Source organism: Lissotriton helveticus, chromosome 4_1 (genome assembly GCF_964261635.1).
Source record: "Lissotriton helveticus chromosome 4_1, aLisHel1.1, whole genome shotgun sequence".
In the NCBI taxonomy this organism is placed as follows: Eukaryota; Metazoa; Chordata; class Amphibia; order Caudata; family Salamandridae; genus Lissotriton; species Lissotriton helveticus.
The window spans coordinates 673869650-673887708 of record NC_136063.1 but is presented as its reverse complement, the minus strand read 5'-3'; the positions used below and the strand labels follow the sequence as shown (position 1 = coordinate 673887708).

General features: G+C 43.9%; 1 protein-coding gene across 6 annotated transcripts in view; it reads right to left on the bottom strand.

Annotated features, from left to right (window-relative positions):
- The window catches only part of RB1CC1 (RB1 inducible coiled-coil 1), a 647143-nt gene that overhangs the window by 363374 nt on the left and 265710 nt on the right, over nucleotides 1–18059 (bottom strand). For all 6 annotated transcript variants that reach the window (XM_078687307.1, XM_078687311.1, XM_078687309.1 and 3 more), the window contains one exon: nucleotides 7535–7719. In XM_078687307.1, coding sequence (XP_078543433.1) covers nucleotides 7535–7719 — 185 coding nt within the window. The remainder of the gene's footprint in view (nucleotides 1–7534; nucleotides 7720–18059) is intronic.

The following is an 18059-nucleotide window of genomic DNA, read 5'->3' as shown; positions in this document are numbered from 1 at the left end:
TCCATCCATTCCCACAGAGAGGTGGGGCCATGTGCCATTAGATCCACTCCAGCTAGTCCACCCGTGTAAACACGCATGAATCATCCGCTATCACTCACTTCCTCCCCAACGGGACTGTATCCCAGCCCGGGTACTCCCAGGTCCCCAGCACTTCTTTCCATGAATCTGCAATCGTCCGTCTCTGAACGCCCTTCGCCTCCTTCTAGCTCAAGGCTCTAGCCTCCGGTCCTGTCCAGCTAATAACCTCACTGTTCCAGCTAGCCACCAGCGGTTCCATAGCAGATTTCCACACCAGTGCAATCCTCCTCTTAGACAGGCCCAAGGCCAGGTCTATAAACCGATTCCCTACTTTCTGCTTATTAGGTCGTGGAAAGAGCCCCAACAGACAGGCCTCTAGGGACAACACAGGTCCCTCCCCAATGCATCCCTAATCTTGGCCAGGACTCCTTCCCAGTACAGACGCACTACACCACAGCTCCAAGTCATATGGATGAGGCCAGCATCCACATAAGCATACCTCACCACCATAGGTGACATTTAATCTCATATATACCATGAGTATATAGTGAAATTGCGTATATTTGAGTCTAGTGTTCCTCGAGATTTTCTTCTGAGAACTCAATAACTTACACCATTCACCATCCATAAACTACCTTTCTATCACTCTTTCCCATTTGCTCCTCATACCTGTCAGGGGGCCTGTGGCTGCGGTAACCAATGCTTCATGGTGCCATCGCACTTGATGCCCCGCCGTACCCAATGTATTCAATGCGTGTAGCACCGGGTGGGTCACCGGTTCATCCCGCTCTCCATCCCATAACTGTCCAAAAGTATGCCCCAGCACTTCATATTGCAGGAATGGGCCGGGGGCAAGGTCATAGGCATCCATCAGGTCTGCAAAAGGGACCAGAGAGCCATCCTGATAGCAATCACCCATTGAGTCTAAACCTGCCTCCATCCACGCCTACAGCTGTTCCACCGTGAACACCGTCAGCGGGTCCCCATGAGGTAGCCCCACCAAAGGAAGCATGGGAGTATACCAACGGGCCCCACCCAGCTTACACACACAGCATTTCCATGTGTGTATGGCCATGAGCTGCAACACCGACTTGTACGGGACACTAGTTGCCGGATGCAACAATTTGGCCAACAAAAGGGCAGGATCAGCATCTGGTTCCATTAACCAGGTCCCCTCCGCATTTACACCCTCCATCCACTGCGCTAGCCATTGCAGCTGGGCGGCCAGCATATACACTTCAAAATCTGGCACCCCCAAGTCTCCTTGCTCCGTCGGACATTGTAACGTCTGCAGCGAAACCGGGCATCTATCATCTCACCACATCAGGTCCCTCACCAGGGCATTCAGAGGACTGAACCAACCCAGAGGCATCAGGGTCCGCATATCAACAAAACAAAAACAGCAACATCGGCAGCATGACCATCTTTAGTAAAGAAATTCTTGCCATGACAGGTAACTGCAAAGAGCGCCAGAAGTGCATTCAAGCCCTAGGAGACTGAGGCGCCCTGTCGAAGTTCCCATTTCTCAAGTCTTCCAGAGAATGAAAGATATGAATCCCCAGATATTTGAATGTGCGGGATGCCCAATTGATGTCAGCCGGAAGACACGCTGGCCAGGGTGTCTGGCCTCCCAAAGGAAACAAGTAGGTCTTCTTATTAACCTTCAAGCCCAACAGAATCTCAAAGCGCTCCAGAAGTGTAAACGCCATTGCTGTACCAGGCCCTGCAGCCTGCAGGTAGACCAACAAATCATCAACATACAACAAAATTGTATGTATCCGCCCATCTAATGTTATGCCCAGCCCTGTACCACCTTACTGAATCGACTTTGCAAGGGGCTCGATCACCAGTGCAAACAACAGGGGTGAAAGAGGACACCCCTGTCGAGTTCCCTGCTGTATGCGATACTGGGGGGATACAGTTTTCTCGATGTTGACCCTTGCAGTTGGTGAAGCATATAACAGTTAAACCCATTTCACTCACCCCTCTCCAAGGTCCAGCTGCATCATAAACTCAAAAAGATACTCCTATCCAACCATGTCAAAGGCCTTCTCAAGGTCCACTGACAGCACCGCCACGGAGGGTATGGATCTTAACCGTTAATGGGACAGAACATAATACAACTCTTCCGGATATCCTGGCCGGTTGGCTGTGTGTCGAGCTCATGAGAACTTTATTGCTGTGGACCGAAGCATTCCGGGACTGAGATTAATGCTTCGTTATGTACATTTTATCCGTGATGAGGCCACCATGGATTGGCGTTGCATGATAAAGTAGGATTCATAGACTCTTCAGTAGTGACTCTATGAGGACACAGAGTTCCCTCGATAATATATTTGCAATGATGCCTCATCCAATACACAGCGAATAAGAGAAAAAATTGAGTCTGCCCACAGTTTTTAGAAAAAGATTTGTTACATTTTGATAACAGAACTCTGGTGGAGCAATAGTGGTTGTACCACCTAGGTTAGCGAGTTTGGTCTGTTATCTGGCTGGTCCTGATGAAGGTGGTGTTATCCATTCTCCAAGCCACCGAAACGCGTCAACCTATGCTGTTCAGATCCTGCTTTATGCAGTTATTCTAAATTGTCGTGGAGACTCAAAACTATCTCTTGTCTCCCACCCTCCAGATATATGTATTAGTGAATGTAGTGTGAGTGGTATAAGTGTAATTGAGTAGGTATGTAGTGAGATAGTTTGATTGAATGGTCTCTTTTTTGCCTTTCTACCCGGGGGTCTTAGGTGTTGACACATGAATATTTCATGTCATTACATAGCTAATTTGTGTGTAATTGTTGATAAAATTGATTTTATATGTAAAAAGATGTAAAAAGAAAGTGAAAATAATTTTGATAAAACAAAGAAAAATCAATAAATGATGTGAAGGTTTATAAATATGTTTATGTTTTTGAATTTTGTTACTGTGTAAATCTATTTCAGCCCATGTGGAATTCATCTTCAATCAGATAAATAAAATATAGGACACGAGGGAGCTTTCTCCGACAGTATTGTTGCTCTCCTCTCTTCTCCCTGACCTGTAAAGTTATTGCGCACAGGGGGGTCCCCCCTTTTTTTGCATTACAGAACATAATACAGCCTGCGCAAGTTATAAGTTGTGTTACGGGAGGGGATAAAGCCGTTCTGACCTGTATGGATAATGGAATGCATATCCAGGAGCAACCGGACCGCCAGTATGTTGCTGAGGACCTTGAAATCAAGATTTAACATTGAGAGTTGTCTGTAGATTGTCACTGGAGCATTAGCCTCCTTAGACTTGGGGAGATGTATCACCAATGCACTTTGAGTTAATTCAGAGAGGGAGCCCCGGTATAGAGACTCCGCATAGAGGGTCACGAAACTGGAGGGCCAACTGGTCAATGTAGGCCGCATAAAATTCTACTCTACCGGAAGTCCATCCAGACCCGGTGTCTTCCCCTTTGTCATGGCCGCGATAGCTGCCCTAACCTCATGCAAAGTCACTGGGCTCCCCTTCTGCACCTGCTCGTCCAGGGACTTCAATGGCAGTGCCTCCAGAAATTCCCGAATGTCTGAACGAGGGACCGGCCCGGGACTGGAATATAACTTCTCATAAAAGGTGCTAAACTGGGTGTCTTCTCCCCAAAATACACTTAGCACTTTATGTATAATGATAACCTAGCTTGCAAATGAACCTTACATGAATTTTTATTATTTCTCACTGTGATAAATTATTTATGTCCCATTGTGATGATTTGTGATAAATGTTCTAATGTTTTTTATATTTAATGTATTTTAGAATGCTTTTATGGTTGTATACTAACCGAATACAGCTTGTTTTGAATTGGGTGTTAACAGCATCTCGGTCATGAAGAAACACACCGGCATCCGTCCAAACCTGTGTGATCTGTGCTCCCCTACGTTTAGGCCTAATTAACCATGCTAAGAGTCTTCCGGCCTTCCCCATCTCCCTCTAGACCCTGTCAAGATACTCACAGTAGCTATGGCACCGCAATCTTCCTAATGCTTCGTTGTAGCTGACGTGAGCCTCCCGCAGGCGTCCAGCAGCAGTGGCTTCCAACCCCTGAACATTATCCAGTTGCCGGATTTGAGATTCCAGATCTAACAATTCTTGCTTAATTTCCCGCTGTGCACCGATTGATTGCCTCAGACAGTGGCCACGCACCACCACCTTAAATGCCTGCCACGACACCAAGACGGAGGACGCCGACCCAGCATTAACCGAGAAATACGTCTCAACAAGGGACTTCAGACAGTCCCAGAAGGGCGCAGCCTCCAACGCCAGCGGGTTCAGTTTCCATAACGGAATCGGGGGGCGCGTATCAAGGGTTGATACATCAGCAACAGTTTGCTATGATCTGATAGGGTCCTGTGCGTTACCGAGGCACTGAAGCTTGGCATGCACAAAAAGGTGTCCAACAGAGTGTGGACCTGATGCATGGGGGAGAAATACGAGTTTTTTCTGTCCGCTGCATGTTGTAGGCTCCATACATCTTACAGTCCCCAGTGACTAACCCAGGTCCGGAACACCGCTGCAACCCTGTGTGTCGGAGACCCTAGTAGTGGTGGATGGGATTAGTCCACCCCAGTATCCGCAACACAGTTAAAATCACCACCAATGACAGTGAGTCCCCCTACAAAATCAATCAACTGAGCCGAAAATGAGACGAAGAACACCAGCTGTTCTACATTTGGCACATATACACTCCCAATTGTCACCTCCTTCCCAGCTAACCTACCCGTCACCAGAACATACCTGCCTTCACTGTCTACCTTAGTGCGAGTGTGTTCAAAGGGGACCCCAGGCATCACCCATATCAATATCCTGCTAGCAAAGGCAGAGTAAGTAGTGACACAAATTCGCCCCGGCAAAAGGATCCTTATCTTATGAGTCATCTTCATTGCTAAAACAGGATTAGAAGGTTGCAGGGAGACTTACTTGGCAAGGTATGGTGTGGAAGAACTGACTAAATACACTTGTCAGGAGTCAGGGTTATCTTATCCTCCATTTTTTCAGGAGACTCCTTTGACACCGTCGTAAACAGAGGCTTTATCAATGGCAAAGGGGCCACTGACAGTACAGTTGTCTTTGGGTCATCCACGTACACAAAGGAGTATCAACAGCATCAGTAATCGGTGAAGGAATTACACGAGGGGTCTTCAATGTAAACAATAACTCAGACGTGGTATGAGAGGCCAAAGCAGAGACAGATGACAATGATATGCTCAACAAAAATGTTGGAGGGATTTTTGCTTTGGCAGATGTCTCAGCGTGACTGTTATTGTTTTTTACGCTCAAGCCTTTTTTAAAGCTACCTCATGAGAAGGACCAGGTAACTGAGGATCTTTGAAGAGTATTCTCTGCAAATTTTGTAGTCTTTAATTCTGGGTAGATAGCGGGTTCAGGACAGACACAGTACATACATTTCTTGAGAGGGGTCAATAAAGTTTCTTTGAGCTACATAGCCTGAATGGAGATAATGACACTCACCGCATTAGTTGGGTGTTTACCAACTTCCTCAGAGAATTGTTTACTTCTATGTTGAAATTAGAGTGGGTACTTCCAGCATGATGATGGGGAACAACTGAAGCACATGAATCTACTAAAGATTCAATGCTCTAGAAGGATTATTTTACCTAATATGTAAGCATCTGTTTGTTGCACGTAAATTCACATGCTTTGCATACTCCCTTCTAGTGTTGGACTTGAAAGAAGTCACTGAATCACGAGGTATCTGTGACTTCTTCTCTAGCAGTGAAGGCGCACGGGCACCAACTTCATAGTGATATTCTTTTGCGCACACTGAGTGAGAGTAGGTATGGACTGCTGAGTAGGATAGTATAATATAGAGCCACCAGGATGAGGGTGATTGATGTTTGAGGCAGTTTACTCAACAATTACAGTAGAAATGGAAGAGAATGAAAAGCGCAAGTGAAGATACCTGACCAGTTCATCCACACAGATTTTCCAATGGACTGGCTTTTCCACAAATGTCAAAGAGGTCCATGCCTGGGACCAACACCCCCCCCCCCCCGCACCCCACAACCGACAAAGGGAACAAGAATTGTGGGTGCAAAGTTGTTGAAGTGGACGGATATTGACTATGGCTTTACATGAAATGTTGTTGGACTTCTCGCTTAAAGCCAGAAATAAGCAGTGAGGTGTAGCAGCAGAGGATGACAGCGGAATTTACCTCACTAGCAGCTGTACCAGCTGAATCAGGAGTAAAAAGTGCCTTTCTCCTTCTCAACAATCTCTTCTCACATCCTCCGATATTGTTCAGGGAGATGTTGGAACAAGGCCTCCATTTCTTCCCATTGGGCCATGTTGTAACATGAAAGGAGGCACACGAAATTGGTGATGTGCCACTATGTGACAGAACCAACTGCCACTCTTTTGCCAGCCGCAGCAATGCCTTGCTCTCCTTAACAGGAGGAGCAGCTACACCTGTGGCTTGGACTACTGCGCTCTTTCAGGCGGTCAAAACCAACAGGGAGTCCTGTGGGGGCAAAGCTTCTGCTGGAAAGAGGATCAGATGATGTAGGTTTGAACTTTTTCGCAATCCTGAGTGTACCATCTGGGATTTCCAAGGATCATTGAACGTTTCTGCAGAAGACTTCTCTATACCACTCAACATAGGGAGAAACTGGAGCGATCTCTTGGGTTCTGGATAGAGTCTCCACCAAGCAGTCATCATCCTCCGGGGTAACATGCGTATCTACTTAATGCTGCACACTGGATGACACTGTAGTAAGTGGTGATACCGTCCAGAGGAGAAAGCCTATAAGGGACGTGTTCCAGGTCAGGGTCCCCTGCGGACTTTATGTCATCCGTGAGGATCTTGTTCGCGCTCTATAAAACGTTCTAAATAAATAAATAAATAGTCCTCCAAGGATGTTGTGAATGGTGTAGGATTACGGGCACTCCTAAGTCCCTACTGGAGAGTAGGAACTAGAGCTGCCTGAACCAGAATAAGACTCTGGTGACCCATGAGAAGAAGTAGCAGGAGGTGATGGTGTAGGTTTTAGAGGAGGGTGTGGAGGAGTAAGGGTAACAGCATTGTTCTTTGTCTGCTTGGCAGGTGCTGTGCGTAGAGTACTGGCCGTTTGTGGATTGTTCTTGAAGGCGACACTGACCTTTTTAGGCAAAGTCTTTCTGGTGGCAGAGATTGTGCCCATGCAGAGAACAATGATGACACATCGCTGCCTTATACTAGAGTAGAAAACAAAATACATTAAATCAAATGGAACCTGGAAATTCTATATCGGAAAGCTCATGACCTTGGGGGGGATGATGGGATACAGATTTGTGTGATAATATGGAGACCATGAGAACATTATGCAGGCAAATTAATAACTGAAACAGTTCTAGACAAAGTAAAGATTACAAGCATTTTCACAATTACCCTTTTAAATCTACTATTTTTCAGACCTGAAAAGCAGATCTTTACCCCCAACTTAGGAACGATATCGTTTCTCACTGACACACGATAAAAGAAATAGATACAATTGAACTTACTTTAATCTGACTTGTAGGTTATTTGCAAGCTCTTGTTTGGCAGTAGTACACTTCTGTTTTATGTCCAAAAGCTTCCTATGGTTAGTCAGCATTATCATCAATTGATTTGCATGACTCAGACACAAATCAGGTAGCACAGAAGGATCTTTCAAGTTTTCTGCTCTTTTCTGATTGGCTAAAAATCCCTGGGAAATAAACAAATTGCATATTAATCACAACTGTTTTAAACTTATTTCCGTTCTCGAAACATACGTACAAAGACAATGACCTTAAAATATCACAGAATGTTTAGAAATGTTTGTAACAGACACATACTGCTTTAAAATTGTCGAAGACTAGGGCTTTATTTTAAAAATCTTTTACCCCTTTAAGTTCCACATGGGTGTGCAAATACAGTCACAGACGTTTAAGCCCAAATATGGATTTTACCTTGTGAATATCCTCAAGGATGGGAGATGCTCTCCCATTATAAGTTTAGAGTTAACCGTGGGAACATGAGCGTTTCCAAGTAAGGCACAAGGGGCCAGATGTAGCTGAGGGACATTTACCGACTCATAAATACCGAATTTTACCGATTCGGTATTTATGAATCAGTAAATATGAAGGAGGGAGATGTAGATAATTTTTAAATCAGAAATACCGAATCAGTAACATTCGGTATTTACCGATTCGGTAAATACCGAATGTTGCAAGGGTGCAGGGGGTGTCATTTTTACACCCTCTAGCACCCGAAGTAAAGGCATGTGTGACATGTGGCACACATACATGCCCTAAGGGCATGTCTGTTTGTCACATTGCACAGTGTGCATGCACAGATGTGCATGCACACCTGGATCCGGTATTTTACCACACAATAGGATTGTGTGGTAAAATACCGACTCTTAAGGGCCTGTGACACTCTCAGGAGTGTCACCTGCATTTGGATTTACCGAATCGGTAAAATGACCGAATCGGTATTTTACAGAATCGGTAAATTTACCGATTCTGTAAAATAATGGCCCCTACATCTGAAAACCCAAATACCGGTTGGTAACGGCCGAATTCGGCCGTTACCGACCGGTATTTGCTCTCCTACATCGGGCCCAAGGTGTGGTATCTGGCAAGGTGGTAAATACCAACAAAATCATACTTCTATGGTTATTTACAAACCTTTCCAAATGTGTTCACAACAAATATGCATACTTTTATTTTAGTGCCAAAAAGGTTAGAATACCACTGCAAATGGGTGTGCATTGCACCTTAACGGCATACCAGTGTTCCTTCACTGTTGACAAAAATATCAATATCTGATTTAAGTTGTGAACCAAAAACACAAGCTTAGGTTTTCAACTTGTTAAGCTATTCTTTTCTTTGTGAATCAACCCCACAATGTCTCCTCTCCTTCTTTCAGGGATGTAAGGTACAGAGAGAAACAATAGGTTTAAAAATGCAAGTGAGGCCGTGCTGGTGGCAAATAATTAGCAAAGCATTATGGACTTCAACTTAATAAATAAAATATTAGAGCATCTGAAGGGACATCACACTCTCTTTAGCCATTTATAAGATCACACACTAAGCACTATTTCCCATAACAGCGATCTCTTTGCTCCTAAAATGCTAGGGGATGGGACAAGGAAAAAGTAAACTGTGTTCTGTTCTTCCCAATCCAGACACAGCAATGGGTTTTTGTTCTTCTACTCTACTCCAAGTCTAGTTGTATTCTCAAGATTCTTAAGTGCTGGTAGTGGAAAGCCTTTCTTGCAGTGCACATTGAAAATCAGACCTAGAAGGTGGTCCCCTCCTGATATGACCAGAGACAGGATATATATGAATAGACCACCAAAGGACTACTTCATACCAGGAACCTATACATTATCAACATGCCAAGTGCTGTGTTTTCAGCCAGTTTTTATTCTTATGACATCTTTCTTACCTGTCTACTCCCTTCTGACACATTACCACATATCTACCTGTGGATGACTGTAATTAACTTCTCCTTTTCTGCCTGCCGGCCAAGCCTATTAATTTCTCAGAGAAAAATATTTAACTATGAAACATTTCACTACTGGCCCTGGAAAAGGTGAGTCTGGTCAGATATGAATTAATAAAATGAATATATATATATATAGATATATATATTACAAACATTCACCACTGTCTTTGTAGTTAGACAGTTTTTGTCTGATATGAATTCTTAATTGCCCATGTTTTAATAAAATCAATAAAATGAATATTGTGGGTCTCTGCCTTTTTGTGAGAAGAGGAGTTTGGAGATATATATATATATATATATATATATATAATTACAAACATTCACCACTGTCTTTGTAGTTAGACAGATTTTGTCCTGCCTCTGCAGGTATATTTCAATCTAATTACTAGGCATCTTATGCAGCGATACCTGGAAAGGTTTCAAGGTGCTACGTACACCCTATATAGCTAATGTCAAAAGTAGGCTTTAAAAAATGACAAAAATTAGTTTCCAATCAAGTGGTGCACCTTCCTTCGCTCAGAATAGTTCAGGATGTACTGGCAGGCCTAAATTTAGCACTGGTGTGGATGGTGTAAATCTACACTATAGTCAGCACATGACATGTAACTTTTCCGCCACTGGTAGACTTCTTTTAATGCCAAAGGAGGCCAGATCTTTTGTCATGTTCGGGCATGGCTGCACATCCACTTGGAGCTATTTAGCATATTTCTAGTGTCCTGGGTCAAAATAGGACAGTAAATCCAGTCTCCTAAAAAGGGGAAATCTGGGAAGACTACCCAAATGTGAATTTCCCCACGAAGGTTTTTAATTTAGAATTCAATACATAATTAATTATTTTTATGTCGAAGCCTACCAGGCAGCACAACTGTCTGGTTTGCTAAAGACATCTTGGGTTCATTCAGAAAGCATCCCTGGGAATGCACTCTGCCCAATGCTTACCACTGGCGGTTTGGAACTCACATTTTCTAGCTTTCTATTTGCTGAGTTTGTTTGTTTTAGGTTGTCCAGGGTGAATTTGTCCCTCCCAAGGAGCAAAGCATTTTCACACCTCCTCCCCTTGTATTCTTCTACTACTGTTCCTTTCTGTAAACAGGCCTGTAAATCTTGTTCTTATTGTGTCACCTATCCTGTGCATTCAAAGACAGACGTCAAATGTCAGGCTCAGACTTCTGAAGATGCATGGTGTTGACTTTTCTTTCTCTGACTTCAAAGTGAGAGGATTTATGTGACAATCCTTCCGGATACTAGGGGTTTGAAAGGGGGGTTTCTAGTACACAACAAAATTTAAATGAACTGTGCAAGAATTTCAGAGTATATCAGAATTAGGAACCCAAATGAATCGCATTTTCTGTTAAATCTAAAGTGTGTTGGAATCAAATACTTTAATATGACAAATCAAGACACTAGGTAATGCCATTTCCACACATTATCGTTTGCACGCTGTATAGTTTACTTAGTAAAATTGCATGTCACTACAATTTAACATGTGTTTTCTATAACAGCAGTGTGCAACCACACCATGAATACTTTACTGTATGCCATTCCACTCTACTCTGCACCATTCCACGCCACTGCACTCTACGCCTCTCTACTCCACATCACTGCACTGCTTGCCACTGCACTCTAAACCACTCCAGTCTAGGCCACTCCACTCCACTCTGCAGAACTCCACTTTACGCCACTCCACACAAATGCACTTTACACCACTCTTAGTAAAGGCCATTCCACTCTATTCTGAACAACTCTACTTTATGCAACTCCACTCTACCCCACTCTGCAACACTGTACTCTATGCCACTGCACTCTACTCTGTACCACCCTTACTGTATGCCCCTGCGCTCTATGCCATTCTACTGTATGCCATTATAATGTACACTGCACTCGACTCTACGTCACTGCACGCTACCCTGCACCACTTTACTCTACACCATACTACGACACTGCACTCTACTCTATGTCATTACACTCTATTCTAATGCACTGCACTCTACACCAATGCACTCTACACCACTGAACTCTACTCTGCACTGCACACCACTTTAAACCATTACACTCTTCGCCACTATACGATACTGCATTCTACCAAGCACCACCCCATGCCACTTCACTCTACACCACTCTATGGCACTTTACTCAAAGTCACTGCGCTCTACTATGCTGCTTTGCGCCACTCCAAACTATGCCATTGCACTCTAAGCCACTTCACGTTATGCCACTCTACTCTGCATCACTGCACTCAACACCACTTCACTTTGCATCGCTGTACTTTAATTTATGCCACAACATTCTACAACACTGCATTGTATGCCGCTGAATTGCACTCTATATCAGTTCACTCTACACCACTCCATGCCACTGCACTCTAATCTGCTCCACTCAATGCCACTGCACTCTACTCTGCACCACTATAATAAATGCCACTCTTCTCAATTCCACTCTACTCTATGCCACTGGACAAAACACCAATGCACTCTACACCACTGCACTCTATGCCACTCCACTCTGCACTACTGCATTCTATTCAAGGGCACTCTGCAGGACTCGATTGTATGCGACTGCACTCTGTGGCACTATACTCTAGTGTGCATCACTGCACTGTACGCTACTCTGCACTACTCCACTCTGCACCAATGCACTCTATTATTCAACACACTAATCCAAGCCACTGCATTTTACAAAGGTATATTGTATGCCACTGCACTCTATGCCCCTATACTCTGAAAAACTCTACACCAGTCCATTCTACTCTATGCCACTCCACTGTATGATACCCACATGACTTCACTCTATGCACTATAATATATAACACTCTACGGCACTCTACGACACTCTTCGCCATTCCACACCACTAACTTTTAGCCTTGCTGAACAACAGCTACGCTATTGTAGAGCATTGCTAAAAAACACTGGCAAAACCAATAGTTCTTGCATTGGTGAGACCTATTGGCTTTGCCAATGCTCGTTTTTATGAGTATCACATGCCAATGTAGACTGCTTCATTGAACTGGGTTGTTGAATACAAAAGTACCACTGGTACAAAAAAAAGAAATAGTAATGTTAGAATGCATTTGACATTTCCTGACAACTTTTGTTTTATCAGGCCTGATGCCAAGGTGTGGTCAAATATAACCACTGTGTTTATTACAGTTTGACCTTGGACATGGTCAGCATTTGCTCCTTTTCCCTAATTTCCAACCACACATGGGCCTGCTCCTTCAATTTCATATAATATTTTCCAGTTAGAAGATGTTTGCAGTATTATCTGCTTGCAACAATAAGGGCAGACAGATCCTTGAGCACCCAGGCTCTCTTTTTTTTTTTTTTTTTTTTTTACAGAATAAGGAACTATGCCTGTCTTAAGAAATACTTCAGTTAGGGAGTTCTTGAATTCCTTCAGAAATCTGTTATTCCTGGATTTCAACCATAATAATTTGTATTTGTTAACTGGACCTATTAATTTATCAATGGAAGAATGAACCCTTATCCTATGTGGTACCCTTTTACAGCACATATATCTAAATGTGGATCTGTGTCTTCTAAAGAGAATCTTAACTCTGGCATTGATGAGTGCTTTTGACAAAAATCTTCAGGAGCCGACAGTGAATTAGGTGAAAATTAAAAATGTCCATGTGCATTACCTCTGCCGAACACTTTTCTTGGATGCTATGGAATTACCCAGGATTAATGACATTCCACTTACTGAGTAGAAAGAACTTTGGATGACATATAGTGTTAGAACATGCTTGATGTTTTGAGTCTGTTTCGTCTGTGTTAGGCTTGACACTTTGTGGAAATCAGGTGTTGATATGCAAGCAGCTTTCCTGGGTGACTACTGTTCTAAAAAGTGCAATCTCTGTCTTAAATCTTTGTTTTTGTCATGATTCTGAGTGCTTGTTCCATAGCAGATACCCTTAGGTTCTCAAGGTTCTTTAACCATGGGTTGTCGGACAACTCCTCTGCTGGTGGATTGGCCCAATTTGCTAGCTAATGGTGTTCGGGCCATGGCAACATGGGGAACCAACTTCTGTAGCTGGTTGGGCTTATTTCCCTCAAGGCCTTGGGCATACACATACATATTTTACAACGGCACACTTGAAAAAAATAAATCCACAGCTAGAATCATTTATAACATTATGAAGTGGAGTCACACTAGCTTACTGTACTTTCCTATATGTCACTAAAGTCTGTAGGCAGTGGAAGCAAAGCATAGCTGACAATCTGAGCAAAGAGTCAAAAAGAAAGGAGGCTGACATGACTGTCCAGGCAGGGCTCAATAAATCATATGGTAAGCTTGTCTTTGTCGAAATCAGTACCAGATTGGATCTGAAATTTTCTTCCATAATACAACTGTTGTTCACTAGCAGATTATTGTTATCCGACCACATGCATGCATTCTTCTGTAGGAACCCATTAATCCACCCACAGCCATTTGTTCATGCACCCTACAGCTCACACTAATTTACCAATGCACCCATCTATTTATCACCAGACAGTGATCCAATGCATCTCACACAGAAACATACACACTATGCATTCATTCAACCATCATATAAGACCATCACCCAAGCATTCAACATACAGCCCACAACCAGGTATGTATCCATCCAGTCACAGTTACAACCATTCAGCTATACAACCACGCCCATCCATCTATTGTATGCATCCTCAGCTACTCAGCCATCTATTTGTCTGTGTATACAACCATGCAGCCTTCAACCTATTCATGCAAGCATCCAACTTCAACCGAGTCTGGATGTGGCAGTATGTGAGTTGTGCGATTGCAACAATGTCTTGTTGTCTACATACATGTATATGGGTAATATATATGAAAATATATCACTTATGTGCGTTTTCTGCTTGTGGAAACATATTACAAAAATAACACATCTGTTAAAAAGAGGCTGAGCCATTAACTTTGCAAATGTTGGTTTAAAAAGCATCTGACAATCTTCTCTCACTGCCTGTGGGAGAAAATAGTTAGATCATCAGAGAATTAAGCAATCTTCTTCAGATAATAATCATTAAGAGATATTAGTAAAAACATTATTTAAACATTTCTTTTGACGTTTAGAGGACTTTTAATTGCAACAAGTGAGATTTTGAAACAATGGGATTTTAGACATTAAGAAAGGATTTGAGGTGAGTTATTTAGCTACTGCTTTCTTGGGTGGCTACAAATTGGGGACTGAAGGAGAGGGTGTCTAAACTCTGACAGCAACTGCATATCCAGGGTGTATTTCACTTTCGGTAAAGTTTGCAGGAAAAATCATTTTGAATTAGTAACCCTTCTTAGAACTCAGTTCACCAGATCTGTAAGCTAACCTTGAGTCTGGTTCCACTGATGTGCTAAACACTCCTGTATGGGACACATTTGGAGTCTTGCATAAGGGACGATGAGATTGCAAGAGGCCATCATCCCGATTAGCTGCATGAACACTCGAGCTGGTAATGAGTGTGTGTTGAGGCTTACATTTTGATATTGGAGCTTGCATAGTGCTTAATCTGAGAGGGTTGGGGTATGCTAAAGCTTTCCAATCGTTTATTGTAGCTCCTAGATATTGTTGTGTGCTGGACGGTTGGATGTGGGATTTGCTGAGGTTCACTGTGAATGCCAAGCCGTGAAGCTGCTGGATTGTTTTGTGTGTCACTATTTATGAGCCACTTGTACAGATAAGGGAACAAGTGAATGTGTTGTCTTCGTAAGTGAGCTGCCACTACTGCGAGGCACTTGGTGAAGACTCTGGGTGCTGTAGTCACCCCGAATGGGGAGGGGGGGGGGCCTTTGAATTGGTAGAGTTAACCGTCCACCACGAACCTGAGATATTCCCTGTGAGCGAGGTGAATGGAAATATGAAAGTAGGCATCCGTTAGATCTAGAATGGAGAGAAAGTCGCCTTGTTGAAGCAGTGGGAGCACCTGTTGGAGAGTGACCAAGTGGAAGAGGTCTGACTGAATGTAGAGGTTTAACGGTCTGAGGTCCAGCCTTAGCTTGAGAGAGGCGTCCTTTTTGGGATTAGAAAGTAGAGGGAGTAAACCTCTGTGCCTTGAGGAGGTAAGGGGACTGGTTCTAATGTATGTTTTTGTAATAGAGACAGAACCTCTTGTTTGAGAAGAGTCAGATGTTCCGAGGAAATTGGACGTTGTCCGGGAGGGATATTTGGGGGAGTGGAGGTGAGTCCCAGGCAATAAACATACTGGATTTTTTGTCTTACCCACTTCTCATGTTGAGATAAAATTCCAGACAGGTAGGAACTGTGAGAGGCATCCCCCGACAGGAGTGGGAAGATCGGGGGAAGTGAACGGAAGTCACTTCTTGGTGGTAGGGGAGTTGCGGGTAATGTTACCGCGACCTCTTCCCTTACCGTTGTTGCCTCTGTACCCTCCATGAAAGTATCCACTGGAGGAATTAGTTTGATTGGGACTTTTATAGGAAGAACAGGTATGCTCTGAGCCAATAGTTTTGAAGCCAGCCCTGTAAAAGGAGTGACAAAATGTACCTCTGGTGGAAGGTAATTGCAAGGAGGCCCCCATGGACTTGGCAGTGTCCGTATCTTTTTTCATCTTCTCTAAAGATGTATCGACAGTGGGCCCAAAAAGATGCTCTTGGTCAAAAGGCTGATTAAGAATAGCGGACTGTACCTCCTGCTAAACGCTGGTATTAATAGCAAGAGATGCCGTTATCATCCGCATCAAGCACACATTTGATAGATGTATTTGTTATTCATTTTCCCTCCTGTATAACCTCATTTGCTTTGTCTTTATGTTGGTCAGGAAGATGTTGCATAAGCTTTTCAAGCTCATCATAGTGAGCGGTATCTTATTTGGCCAATAAAGTTTGGGCATTGGCAATTCGACAATGATTTGCAGCCTGTGACGCGATACGTTTTCCAGATGCGTCTACGAGTTTGGATTCCTTATCAAGAGGAGAGGTGTCGCCTATGCTTTGTGAATTTGCCCTCTTCCGTGCATTAGACACCACAAGAGAATCTAAAGGGACCTGATCTTTAATGTACACTCTGTCATTGGGAGCTGACTTAAATATTTTGTCCACCCTGGTGTTAAGAATCCTGGCTCTGACAGGGTCCTTAAAAACTTCTGGTGCATGTTTTAGCCTGCCTTTTAACATTGGCAGGGTGTGCATGGACTTTTGTGTGGGTGCAAATGTTTCCAATAAAAAGTCTTCCTCTAAGGGAGTGTAACTGTACCAAGTGGTATTGAGCAGCTCTACTAATTAGTTGTGCAAACCCAATACTGTCATCTGGTGGTGATAGCCTAGAGGGATAGAGGTCCGGGTCATTGTGTGAGTCGGGATCTGTGTTGTAATCATCCCAAGGATCTGTATTGTGTGGGATGGTATGCGAGTCGTCAACCCTATCTGGATCTCCATCCCCACCCTGATCAGTATAATCATCTTCATCATCCTGTGGTTGAGGTGAAAATGTATATTGTGGGGAGTGTGCTGGAGAAATTTGCAGATTTGGATCAGCTGGAGAAGGAGAGAGGTGGAGAAGTATTAATGCCTATTTCCTTCCGCTTCATGGGTATTTCAGAGTCTTCTGAAGTGTCAAATTTTCTCTTTTTAGGAGACTTGGTGACAACTTTCCCAGTTTCTGGGTCAATGAAGGGAGTTTTTTCTTCGGATCCGAAAGATCTGGTATAGGCTGTTGTGTGGGTACAATGTCTTTTTTCAGTGCCGAAGACTTGGGGTCGGAATGTTCTTTAGATTGTGTCTCTGTAGCTTTCTGTGAGGTGTTGGACTCCTTTGCTTCGAGTGTGTGGCTCCGAGATTTTTTTCAGCTCCGAAGGTTTGTTTGGCTCCGAAGATTTATTCGGCTCCGAAGATTTTTTCGGCTCCAAAAGCTTGTCCTTGGTTTGTTTCAATACCGAAGGCTTCGGCGTCGAGGCTGTTTTCGGTGCCGACGAAGTAGGGCGTGGCACCTCTTTGGTTTTGGGCTTTGAAGGTGATTTTTCGGCACCGGAATGGGGTTGGCTTGATCCCGAGCTGGAAGACTTTTCTTTTGATTTTATAGCCGGGTCCGAGGGCGGGGAGACTGAAATGTGTTGCCAGTGTCGACCTGAACACGAGGGCGGAGGTGTTACTGGAGCCCTAAGTCTGGTTTTGGTTAGGAGAGGGGTCTCGGTACTCACGGACCGCTGAGCCGGGGTGACTGTCTCGTCTTCCCGAATCGTCTGCTTCGGAGATGGAGATGTCTCCTTCATCAGCTTGTTGCTCCCGCTGGAGATTGGGACCTGCTCCAAACATGTCCTGAATCAAGCTGCTTCCGCGAGACATTTTGTGACGTCGAACCCGACGTCAAGGATGGTTTTCTTCGACCTGAAAGATGCACAGGCCTCACAGTTCTTGTCTTCGTGCTCCGGGGAGAGGAGGCAGAGGTTACAAACCTCGAGTAAGTCCGTGTGTGGGAACTTAGCACCACACCCGGGGCATTTTTTTAAAGGACTCCTTACCATTGACTACTGGTGTGTTAAGCGCGGATAGGCCCAACGGCCCGCTTCGATGATCGAGGATTTTTATATTTCCCGAAGATATGC